Source organism: Ixodes scapularis, unplaced genomic scaffold, assembly GCF_016920785.2.
Source record: "Ixodes scapularis isolate PalLabHiFi unplaced genomic scaffold, ASM1692078v2 PGA_scaffold12__126_contigs__length_90152505, whole genome shotgun sequence".
NCBI classification, from domain to species: domain Eukaryota; kingdom Metazoa; phylum Arthropoda; class Arachnida; order Ixodida; family Ixodidae; genus Ixodes; species Ixodes scapularis.
The window spans coordinates 24,325,336-24,338,250 of NW_024609838.1; the positions used below are offsets into that span (position 1 = coordinate 24,325,336).

The 12,915-nt window shown below is 45.0% G+C and overlaps 1 protein-coding gene across 1 annotated transcript in view; it reads left to right on the forward strand.

Moving 5' to 3' along the window:
• LOC8023704 (single-stranded DNA-binding protein 3) overlaps positions 1-12,915 on the forward strand; it is a 70,256-nt gene that overhangs the window by 32,314 nt on the left and 25,027 nt on the right. Inside the window, exon 5 of the mRNA XM_029994457.4 lies at positions 8,413-8,454. Within this exon, the coding sequence (XP_029850317.3) occupies positions 8,413-8,454 (42 nt within the window). The remainder of the gene's footprint in view (positions 1-8,412; positions 8,455-12,915) is intronic.

Below are 12,915 nucleotides of genomic sequence, written 5' to 3' on the forward strand. Positions count from 1 at the left end.
AGAAGGAGAAAACTAATTTTCTTGATTTTGGCGTGTAACGCGTTTTGCTCCGAGTGGCGACAATATAATAATAGTCGTTAACCACTCGTTAAACTCTCGCCGATGGAAACGACGAAACGATAGTGTTTGGGTCCCTTTTTTTTTTCCTTCATATTTGTTTGCGGCTGAAGAACTTTGGGGGAAATCAAAATGTAGACTAAAAAAAAAAACAAAAAAAAAAAAAAAACATTAAGAAACATTTGCAGTCGCCGTTGCTTGGGCTAGGTGGCGCAAGCTACCGTCCGTTATGAGGATTCAACCGTTAGCATCCATCCATTCATCCATGGGCACCAGGCGTCTGATTGGATCCGAGTCCTCTCCGAACGCCGACGCAGACCCTCGTGTCCAATATACATGCTCAGGATATGTGCCCAAACAATGGCGACCTCGGCTAGTTGACGCAGCAGCCACTAAATGGCACGTTCTTTTGGAAAAGTCTATTTTGGAAACGTAAATGCAGAGCGAACTTTCGGCCAGTCACGGAAAACGCTTCGGCGATCACATCGTTTTATTATTAATATTTTACGGCGACAGCCCTTATTTTTCGCGGCCGATGACGAGGAATCACATTAGAGAGACCATAGTAACTGAACGATACTACAATAATGCATAGTTGGAGGGTGACAGTAAAACTGTGCAATTAATTCCTCCGTATTTTGCTTTTCCGGGGGGTAATGTCCAGGCCATTCATTCCCACATTCTATTTTTTTCCTCCCTTTTTAAAATCGACATAAGAAAAAAAAAAAAAAAAAAAAGACAGTGAGGGAGGGTTGTCTCTCAGCTTACGGGTAACCCGGTCCAGGACCAACTTAAATAAAGTTGGTCCTGACCCGGTCACGTGACGGCGTGGCCACCACGTGACCGACGGGTTCAAACGCGGAAGTGCGACGCGTCGGGCAACCAGAAGGGGCAGGTCTCTTTGTCGGCTTCCGCACGGAAGTAGACACACCGCAACCTCTTTTTTTTTGTATGGTGCTGCAGTTTTTACATTTCTGCCTTTCCTACTTAACCTCCTCTCTTCTCTTCCTCTGGTTCATGTCTCTTAGTACCAATCAGCTACGCGGTTTGTCGACTAAACTAGTTGTCGCATCAAGAAGAGAGAAAGAAAGAAAAAAAAAAGGAGACAGTTTTGAGCCTAGGGTTTCCTAAGTAATTCTTTGAGGGTTTTTAGAAGTTAACTAGAACCCTTTTTCACCCTTAGTTGTTAGGGTACCATAAAACGTTTTTTTCCCCTGTAATTTGGACTAATTCGTGCTCTGCATAAACAGTTTACGTTCATAAACCAGAGGTCGGATTTGGTTCACGGACACTGGTTTTCGCTGAATGTTATGTAATGATTAGGTAACAGTTTTCACAGAGTGGGTCTAAGCGCAAAAAAAAAGAAAGAAAAAAGTACTTAGTATGGTTACATTAGCGGCCGCGAGACGTCCCTCATCATTCGGGTGTGGGTGACAAGTTCTCACCAGAGTGTTAGTCGATCGTGGGCTCACGGGCAGATCAAGAACCTCTCATTGGTCAATAAGACTCGTCTAGCAAAAAAAAAAAAAAAAAATTTCTGAGGCGTTGCGTGCAATCAGTGGCCGAGAAGATTCTCGTTCTTGCCATTGGTCCAAATTTGACCTTTGCAGGATACTTAAATCTTAGCTAGTAGTAGTTCCTGCCATTGCAATCATAGATCTAAATTATATTTTAAAAAAAGTATTTTTTTTTTTTTTTTTTGGCATGGTTGTCATTGTTGGATATGTCTTTCGTTATAGTTATCGGTGGTTTTTTTTTTCAGTTTTGAGGTTTTGTGGGTTCATTAGGCATGTCGTTTCGCAGAATTTCCTTGCAGTGTCGGATAGCCTTTTTAAAAGGTTAGCCGCTCAGTCGTGTATAAGAAAAATGCCACCCTCGCCTCTGGCGAACGTTAAGAAAAACCAACACTGACATTGTATGTTGGAATTGTTCGAGTATCTTGTTTCCAGAATAATCGTCGCTGTGGCGATATTAAAGTCGTCTCCTATTATTAGGAGCAAGAACGAAACAGACACAAAAGGGATGAACAGCCTAATTTTATATTTCTCCTTAATAACCGACCACTCTCGAAGCTTGTCGATTATAACGACACCGGAGCCGTTCTGAATTCCCTGCCCTGTGAACTCGGTTATGACTGCGCGGCCGCATTCTGTCACAGGTGTAACTTTAAATAAACCCGGTTGTCACTATATCTGGAGTTTGATTGCTTTTTTGCTTCTGACGTTTCCTCTATTTGCTGTAGGTAGGTGATACTGCAATCGTGTACTGTCGCAAGTGTAGCGCACAATAGAAAACCACGTTGTCACTATAACTGGAGATTTTATTTGTTTTGCTTTTTTCATGTTGCTGTTTATGTTTGTTTTATTTGCCATATATGACTGCAACCGCGTATTGTCACGGGTCTAGGCACTAGAAAACCAGTTTGTCACTATACCTGGAGTTTTGGTTTTGCCTCTTTTTGCGGTGGCGGAGGTTTGCTCTATTTGCTGTGCGTTGGTTTGTCGGCGCCCGCGCGGCTCGCGAACCCGGCAAAACGCTTCTCTCAGCCTCTCTCTCTCTCTCTCTCTCTCTCTCTCAATCTTTTGTTTTTGCGGGGGAGGGGAAAGGGTGAGGAGTAAAAGGGGAGAGGGAGATGGAGCAAACGAAGAAGCGCTTTGGGCTCTGCGTAGGTGTAGCTATATTTGCTCTTTTCTTTTCAACATCAATATATTTTCTCTCGCTCTCCGCCATTTTGTTTTTTTTTTTCTTTCGGGAATAGGTGTTTTTGTTTGTTGTTTTTGTTCTCCCGTCTTGGCTGGAGGGTGAGATGGTCGCATGGAGGGCAAGCTCTTACGAGAAGAAAGAAGTACTCGGGTCGGGCTTGTACTTTCTGTGTTTGTGTCTAAGTTGCTCCTTTCTTTTTTGAAGTTTTTGTCCGCGAGGGGTTCCGTCATTTGGGGGGTTTTTGTTTTTGTTTTGCATTTTACGTGTTTTTCGTTTTTTATCCATTCACGCCATTCGGTGATTTCAGTCTCGTCTTCAGTCTCATTTATTGTTTTAGTCCAATCCCTTCTTTTATACCCTTTTTTTATTATTATTTGTGTAGTTTCTTCGACGCTGTTCTCAAGCTCTCTCCGTGTCTAAATGTTCGGGATTTTTTATTATTATTATTCTTGGATTTTGGGAACTTTTTTGTGTTTTTTTTTTTAGATCGTCTCTGGTATTTTTTTAATATTATTCTCGTATTGGCTACTATGCGTCTGAGCTCGACCTTTTGCACAGTCTTTTTTTTTTTTTTCTTTCTTCTGGGTCGACGTAGACTCCTCTTTGTTGTTTTGTTTTATGGTCTTTTTTAGCCTTTTCCTTTTAACTAAAGTTCGTGTTCATGCGCATCATTTTCTCGAGCACTGCCACTACCTTCTTAATTTATTTCTTTTGCATGTGTGCTTTTGCTTTAGGCCTTTCTTTGCCGAACTTGAGCTTGGGGTTTTCCTTTGTTTTTGTTTTCTCGCTGAAGAGCGTTGTTTATGTTACCCTTTCCCTATCAACGCTCTCTTTTTCTCTCTGTCTCTCGTTCTCTCTCGCAAATCTGTTTTTGATTTTTTTTATGCGTACCTCGGAAGTTCTTTGCTCGTCATTTTTGGCGTCGATACCTTGCCGCTTTTCTATCCTTCCTTTCTTTTTTGTCTTTATTTTATTTTCTTACCGTCTGTTGGCATTTTGCGTCGCCTTGACAACCACGGAGCCTCCTTCTCGACACTCTCCATAAGTTTCGCCTTTCCCTCTTTGATTTGTAACTGTACTTTAGGTTTTGCTCGACTGATTTTCTTAGTGTGCGTGTGTGCGTGTCTGTGTGTGTGTAACGCTTGTTATAAACTTGCGTCGCTGCGACGGCATGAACCCCTCTGCTTTTCATGCAATCGACCTTAGCATTTAGCTTGGGGCCATCGAATGTAGGAAAGGTACAAACCGCTCTCATAATGAATGGATGGATGAATCCTTTTAATCGGGCGGCGGTTTGCGCCACCTAGCCAAGGCTTTTTAATTATTCACACACACACACACACACACACACACACACATATACAAAAAAGCAAGCTTTTGGCTGTAGTTAATTTATGTAGGGATGTTGCAAATTTCTATCGGAGTCGGGATTCAACTTTGAGCCCCGAGGTTCGGCTAGTTCGACGAACCTTCGAACTTTTAACTAAATTCGACGAAGTTCGACTTTATTATGCTGTAGTTTGTTTCATATTTTATAAAATGCTCACCGATGTTTCTATATTTCTTCTTTTTTTTCTTTTTTTTTTTTTTAGATTTTCTCTTGCGCCAGCTGGCGCCAGTTCGTTATCAATTTTCGCGCATGCGCACAACAGTCAAACCTGTTCAGAACTCGAAGCTTGGCAGGTTGGTGACGTCCCTGGCAAAATATTGGTATTCACTGGTTTGACTCAAAATGGCTTCAGCACGTTAAGGGACACAGCTGAACTAATAACCCAAATTGCAATTCACATTTTTTTTTTTTTTTTGCGAAGTTATTGAAGTTTGATGTAGTCACAAATGCCAATTGATGAGGCGACGCCCACGGAACCAGGGACCACGCAAAGGGCCGAGGTTCGATAACCATTTGGCCACGGGTGCGCTTGCTCAGAGACGCCCGTGGCATTGTTTGAGGCTCTATTTTTCGACGCAGAACGTGACGTCAAACTTTTGGTTTCTAGGCTAGGTGGCGCAAACCACCGCCCGCGATAAACGGTACAGCTATTAGCATCCATCTACCCATCCAGTGTTGTAATATAGGGCCAGTGCAGCTTTTTCCCAACGTTTAGGTACAATATTTTTTTTTTTTTTATGATGCAATATGAATGCTGGGGAAGCTCTCGCCAGCAAAGCAAAAAAAAAAAAAAAGAAACGTATTTTTTTATTTTTTTTTTAGATTGCTTAGTGCGGCTGCAGAGCGCGGGAAAATTTGAATGTGTTTTTCACGTTCGTCGTTTTCTCAATTGTCTATTATTTATTTATTTCTGTGTAACTAACCATGCCGTAAAGAGTAAAGTTGGAGTATTCTGAAAATGTGTTTATTTCGGGTGGCCCTAAAAACCGCCCTTAAACTAAAACATTGAAAGGTTATGTGTTTGTTTGTCATTGTATTGTGTAAATGTTGGTAATTATTTTATAATAGTGATAACAATAATAATAATATAATATTGTCATTATTCTCGACAAAAATACAATGTTGCTTGAGGGACGGGGGAAAAGCTGTGTAAACAGCTTGACTGGCCCCATAAAGTTTTAACATAGTTTTAACTGTGTCCTGAAAAAAAACTGTTAACGTGCAGGCGAGCTGGTGTAAGTTATATATGATGATTGAAAACCTGAGACTGTGGTTTGGAAAACAGAAAATCGTGAAGTAAAAAGAAGGGACAGGCAACGTCTCAAGACCTCTTGAGACGTTGTCTGTCCCTTTTTCTTTCTACTTCACGATTTTCTGTGGGAAGAAAAAGGGAGGGAGAACGTCTCAAGACCTCTTGAGACGTTGTCTGTCCCGTTTTCTTTCTACTTCACAATTTTCTGTTTTTCAAACCACAGTCTAAGGTTTTCAATCGTCATGTATAACTGTATCATTTTGCCCCCCAAACCTTTAAACTTTTGGTTAGAAATCGGGCAGCGCTCGCCCTTCATACGTCGAACTCAATCGATTTTTTTTTTTCTTTTTCTAGAAGGTCAAAAGTTCGAACTCGGGTACAACCAAAATGGCGCTATGCTTTATTATACTTACTCCCGTTTATAAAAAATGGTGCGGCCGACCGCTTTTTTTTTCTCGGCGTTAATCTGGGGGTGTAACTTTAGGCGGGAAAACGTTCGTTCAAATAAAGAGCAACGTCGGAGGCGAACTCCGTCCACGTGCCGCCACTCCATTTGTTGATCCTCCGGCAAAATCGGCGCTTGCGGGGGTCTCGCTGTTTGTTGACTTTTTGCGGCGGCGGCGCGCGGCGGCAACGCGCGTTTAAGGAGAGGAGGAACTTTCCTTCTCCTCCCCCTTTTTTTTTATTTTGCCCCTTTGCTTTCTCTCCCTCACTCTTGTTCTCTTTTTCTCTCTTCTCTCCTTTTTGTTTGCTCGTGGTTTTTCTCCCCTCTTTTGCTTCTCTTCCTTTCGGCTTGTCCTCGCTTTTGCGCGCGTGCGCGCGCCGCCCTGTCGGCGGGAGTTGGTGGGGGTCACGTGAGCAGGTGGTAGTTTGCAAGGCCGCCGCGTGGTCCGTCGGGATTGTGGCGTGCGTGTCGCTCGCGCCACCGCGGCTTTGACTGTGACCCGCGCGTTAACCGGATTACGTCGGAATGGCTTTGGTTGTTTCTTTTGTTTGGGGAAGCATAAAAAGATTGTCCGTTGTCACTCCAAGAAGAAAAAAAATGGTCAAGTTTTGCGCATTGTTCATACGCCACGCGAAGTCGTTTCGCTTTTGAAACGTGTACGTCTTGATAACACACACACACACATATATTGTTGCGGTTAACACAAGTCGTCCTCTTTCAGCCTTTCTGTTCGAAGCATCCCTCAGTCCTTGTATTTTTCCTCCCTTTTGTCACGTCGTCGTCTTACTCCACTTTTTCTCCATCATCCATCGGAGCAGCAAGCGGCGTCAGGACGCAGATTTTCTATCAAGAAACCCAACGAAGGACGACTCAGCATCTTCACCTCTTGCACTGCTGGACCCGCAAACAGCCCTATCGGATGATCTTGAGACATCTCATTTACACCGCTTATTGACGGAAAACGTCAATGGGTCACCATCGCTTCCTAGCACACTACAAGGTGACAGATGGACTTTGCCATCGATCCCGCCCCTCGAATCATTGGTTTCCGTTTGCTCCTGAGAAGGCACGACATGGGATTCTGGAGATGCGTCGCGACGTGCCCTCTGCAGGTAATCTGGGTCAGCGCGGGACGTTAGTCGAGGTTTCAGAGAAATTCTGCTGGCCCCGACTCGGAAGTGTAAGTACGTCGCCTGAAAGTGGAGGCTGTTCCTCTGGACACCTCATCGACGCATCTAGTCGCCTTTTTGAACCGTCGCCTTGTGCTGCGACATGGGCCTTCACGCCTGGTAGTCTCGGACAGAGGAACTTCCTTCGCATCATGAACTTGTCGAGGCCGCTCTCCGTGAACACGGGATCCCACTCACCGCAGCGTCACCATGCCGCCCGCGGAACAAGCGGTCTCGTGGAAAGGACCAACCGCACCCTGGGGGATATTCCTGCTGCGTTTGTGAGCACATTTCATGAAGACTGGGATTGGTACGTCGGAACGGCGGCCTTCGCACTGAACACATCCCATCAAGAAACAGCTGGTGAACCCCCTTTTGTTTGAGCTGGTTTATGGACGACATCCAACGTTGTCGGAAGGGTCGGCAATAGACTGCGTGGACTCGCCAAGGCCAAGAGTGCAGCAATTTCTCCAGGTGATTATGCGAGGCAGGGGAATGAGTTCGGCTTGCGATTCTGCACAAGAAGTCGAAGCTCGCGGAGCTTTTTACTTCGAGCAGTTCAGCGCCGCTGATTGAATCAGGTGACCTGCTACTTCTCGGAAGACACTTCAGATGTCCACAGCGTTTGGAAAAACTTCTTCCAGGGTACTGCGGGCCTTTCAAAATAAGTAGGCAACTTGGTCCCGTTACGTATCGCCTCGACGAGGAAGACTCAGAGTTCCCACTGCTTGTGGCAGTCGGCTCAAACTTTATGTGGCGCGTCATGAGTACCTAGACTTTCTCCAAGACGGACACTCTGAGGATAGTGGGGCTCGTGTTACGGGCGGTGAGAAGACGAGGGGACAACAGAAGAGAGGAAAAAGGACAAGAAGGGACGGGGGATGCTTCGAATAGAAGGACTGAAATAGGACGGCTTTAAAACCGGATGTTCAATTTTAATTCGGACAGATTTATTAGAAAAAAATTATCCGTAAAAGATGTGCTAATGCAGTTGGGGCAAGCGAGCTATACGGCCAGGGGGACGTCATATAGGTGGCAAATCTTTGCGATGACTCAAATAATTAAGTAAACTTCTTTTTCAATTAGAAACATGCTGATCATAATCGAACACCGCTACATCAGTCAATTATAGAACGACTTGAAGCTTGTGTGAAACTCCGGGGGCTCACCAAAGTTGTTCACTAGTGCAGCAAGTGCAAAACTAGCAGTGCAAAGCGAAAAGCTAGCAGTGGCGAAAACGGTTCCCTAAAACTCTTGCTTGCTTCTGCTTTGCGACTATACTTTGTGCGCCGTGGTCGTCCGATGTATTTCTCTATTTGATACCTACGTCGCCCAGTGGGCATTCCTTTAGCCATACGAGTAATGACTAACCGCTATTTTTTTTCTCCTTTTGCAGGGTTTCGTCAACTCCGGCTATGCGGTCAACGGAATCGCACATGTGAGTTGCCTTTTGTTTATGTTTTTGGTCGCACCACATTTGTGCCTTAACGACAGCATGTGTGCGCACTACATGTCGTGCTCTTCGATGAAACAAGGTCCCGCTCGTGTGGATAGCCGTAGCTCCTGCGGGCTTGCCGGTAAGTATAGATAGGGAACGATAAGAAGCAATCAATGTACTTAAAGTTTCTATTAAAAAAATATTATTTGAGTAAATTAACTATGTATCGCAGAGGGCTCAAACACCGCGAGACTGTGATGCTAGCGGTTGGGATAGAACGTGAAAGTTTGAGAGACGTTACCTGGATCACAAGGTGCTCGAGAGAGACGATATTTCTCGTATGAGCCAATCTCCACCTAAGCTTAATATTGTCAAAACGAGAAATGACTTTGTGGGCGCCTGTCCCATCTACTTATTTCAGTGAAAATAATAATAATATTGGCCGCAAACAAAAAAACAATAGACTCTTTCCACAACGTCCGTTCTTAAGGAAGATTTCGTCTTTCCCAATTATACTTTGATCCAGGTAACGTTCTCAAAACATTTTTCGTTCTATCCCCGCCGCTTTAGCCAGATTCTCGCAAAGTGTGAGCTTTCTGCAATGTGCAGTTCATTTACAAAACCAACAGACAAGGATTTTTTTTCTTCTTGGGAACGTTTAGTATCTTTTAGCACTTAGCCGCTGGCAAAATGAGAAGGGTAGGGCGTCTCGTTGGGATGCCCGGCCTCTATCACGTGCCGGTTGCCTTCGTTGTGCGTTGGGCTGCGCATGCACGCCTCACGAGACACCCAAGTGTTATCGAAGATGGTGGGAAGCTCGCACTAGAGGAAGTTGGCGCTAGAGACGGGACAACGGAAGGACCTCCACACCATTCTAATTCTGTGAGTGACTATAGATGTCACCTATTCGCGTCTCCAGCTCGTTGCTCGCCCTCTCGCGGCAGAAAAGGGAAGCGCTCTAGTGAGGGTCCTCGGTTCTCCTGCTCAGTGGGCACGGCGGAACTGCTCACAATCGTGGCTCGCGAAATGTCATTTCCGAATGCAAAGAACACCCTTCATTGTCTTCATGTGTTGCTTGAGCCCTGCCTCGCATTAGTAGGGGTCCTCAAAAGAGAGAATAATAGAACGATCACCGCACATGCCCAGTTATAGTGTGCTGTTTAAAAAAAAGAAAAATAGTAGTTATAATTAGGGGTGTCGCGAACTTTTGTCGAACCGGATTTTTTGGACGAACTTTCGGAGTTCAACTGGGTCGAACCGTTTCGACGAACCTTCGAACTTTTCACCAGATTCGACCGGTTCGACTTTGTGGACAGTGTGGCCAGACCTTGATACCAGCATGTTTAGGTTTGGAGAGTATTTTTTTTATGCAAAGGTTTTTTTTTATTTTATTATCAGTTGCAATTAAATGAAACCAATTCTAATCAATGATGAAGTTAATAACTTTATTGTTTTGTACTGTATTAACCGAAATAACCAATCAGCGCTGCCCTTAATTCATGCCTTAGCCATCACCATCCAATCCGAAGCCAACTGGCCAGCCTGTCGCGCATGCCCACACGAGTCGAATCTCACTAAGAGGTTCGTCGAGCATTCCACTAAAAGTTTGAAAAATTCGAACCTGGTCGAACTCGAACCTCGGCCGGTTCGCGACACCCCTAGTTATAATTTTACAGTTTTGGTCGGGGGTCCCCGAACGTCTCGGCTGGGGGAACCGGATTGGGGATTCGTAGCCGGAAAATAAACAAGCGAATATAAACGACGAAAAAATAAATAAATAGGTCGACATCTAAACAAATAAACTCAAATTATTGTTGTAAAAAAACAAGGTAAATGAAAGTATATACTGTAAACGACTTAATTTTTCCGGGCTCAGTTTTTCGCGAATCGAGCCAAAGCTGAAAATTTCAGATTATTCGCGGGTTCTAATTTCCGCGAATCGAGTGTAGCTTCCCTAGCGTTGCCGTATTGCCCGATATGTTCGTGGGACGTATTTTTCGCGAAAATTAGGTCCTCGCGAAAATTAAAACGTTTACAGTAGCTTATTTTGACATTACATATTAAGTTCATTATGACATTAAACAATATTTTTGACCCAGAAAACACACCAGGTATAAATCAAGACACATAGGAAGTTTGCCATGTTTACAAGGGGCAGAAGTATACTCACGAGCATGGCATGGAACTCGCGATAAAAGCTTCCACTTTGGTAAAGAAGGAAGACCAACGAAGCTGTACTATGGTGGGAATGAAATAATGGCCGGCTGCAAGTCGGCAAGCCAGAGTGGAAAGGCTCGAAAGGTTGCGCCATCTATGAGCGACGGCGGCAAGCCGATTGTCTGCAGTGGTTGCCGCCGCCGCTCATAGGTGGCAGTAGCTGTCCAGAGTTGCGTGTCATCATTTGTTTGCTGACGGACACGATACTGGGGAAACTAGCTCTTAACAGCTCCGCTGTAAAATATGTGACATAAGACATTAAGCACAATATTTCAATGCGCAAGAACGCGAAGGAAGTTTAACGCAGTCAAACGCATAACACTGAGGTCTAAGGTTGGCGACGTTGACTATGTCAATGTGCAATAAATGTAGCACGAAACTATGAGTGGGATGTAGAGTCAGAGCAGACATGCGATTCGTTTTAATGCCCGTCGCGAAGCCTTTTTTTTTTTTTTTTTTTTCTTTACGCACGCCGGTACGATGCTCATCTATAAAAAAAAAAAAAAAAAAATCGAAACGGGCAGGCAGGGGGCGGGGTTTGAGCCGAGGATCCCTGTGTTCTGCAGCGCGAGCTTTCGCTCCACGCGCTCCGAGCTGTCCGCCGAACACACTCGGCCGCCGACAGACCCCTAAACCTTGATGCTACTTTACGAGTGAAGAGTTTTGTTAACCTCGTGGCGGGTAGCGCGAATCCGTTATCTTCGGTATTTATTTTCGGACACCGTTCGGGCATCGCAATTATCGGCGTTTATGAAACCCAACATGAAATCGACGTCATTCGGTGTTTATGCAACATGGGCGCCAAATCGGCGAAAAAGGAAAGCGGCGCAAATAAGCCGGCAACGGTTCGCAGATGCGAGCGGACGTAAGATTTTTTTTTTTTTTTTAACTTTTTTATCGATATGCTTGAAAAGCTGCCTTATCGTGCACCTGTGTTTACGTCCTTGCTATCTGTACCGAGATATCGAAATAAAATAGTCGCAAACGCCGAATGATCGATAGTATTTCCTCCGGTGGTGACCTTTTATTTCCAATTCTTCGACCTACATTTATCAGACTTTTTTTTTAGAGACTGCTCCTCCCCCAACACACACAGAGGAAATAAAACGCTCTGTTTGATAACCGGTGAGTTTCCTCGCGTTGGACACTTAGCAGAGCGTTTTTGCTTGTTCATTTGGTGCGCGGGCGGAGTTGGTTTTCTTACTGTTCTCACGTTACAACGGACCGCTGTGACGATTCGACGGTTCAGTCAGGGTCGTCGGAACGTACCCCTTCGTTAAACCCCGTCAAGTAGCATAGACGGTCGCCATTTTTTGGGCCGCGGAGCGGGTGATTCGCTGCGAGCCGCCGCAGTCGTCCTCGTACACGAACGAGCCGAGGCCGAGTTGCACGCCGAGCGCTCGAGCAGCCCTCGCGCCCGATGCGATGCTCAGAGCGCGTGTTCCAACTAGTTTGAAAAACGGTGAACACCGGATAATTGGAGCAGACGCTACTAGGTGGCGCACCCTTTCGAATTGGGACACCTATCTGGTGTGCGGTGCTGGCTCCTTTGTTTGTGGAGGGGGACTTCTGCCGGTACGCTAATGAAGAAATGCCCTCACTCGCACCTTTCTTTTGTTTTGTTTCTTGGTTTGGGTATATATAGTTCGTTTTAATTGTTTTTTTCTTGGGGGGGGGGGGGGGGGGGGGGGGGGGGTATGGAGTCGTTACCTTGGTGGATACGACCGGTTTTGTGCTGCATCACCCGCTCTTTCCTTCTTTTTCTGTTTCCCCTCCGCCAGATCCCTCTGGGGGACAAGTTAGTTGTAATTTATTTTCCCTTTTGGTTGGTTAGATCTTTTTTTCTCGTTGTATAGACCATTTCTGCAAGTGCGCCGCCATCTTGAATTGACGTCACTTCCAGTATGGGCGAAAACATTGTTTTGCCTTTGCCACGCCAACAGAAGGCATTTAGGATATAAACGTAACCGTCACACTTTCTCGTTTTGCCTCGCCTTTATTTTTTTACTATTTGCAGGTTGAAGCGTTGGATTATTTTTTCATCGCCCATACCGGATACGCCTATTAGGTTGCTGGGGACGAGAGTACACAGAAAAGGTCTATATACCAAACTGCATCACCTTGAATCTTTTTCTGTTGAAAAGCGTGCGTCTCGATTCTGTTTGAGGTGTGTTAGTAAACAAGGTGTTAGGATGGCCAGCTCTGCGGCTGGCGGCGACCGTTGAGACGGCACATGTGTGGTGA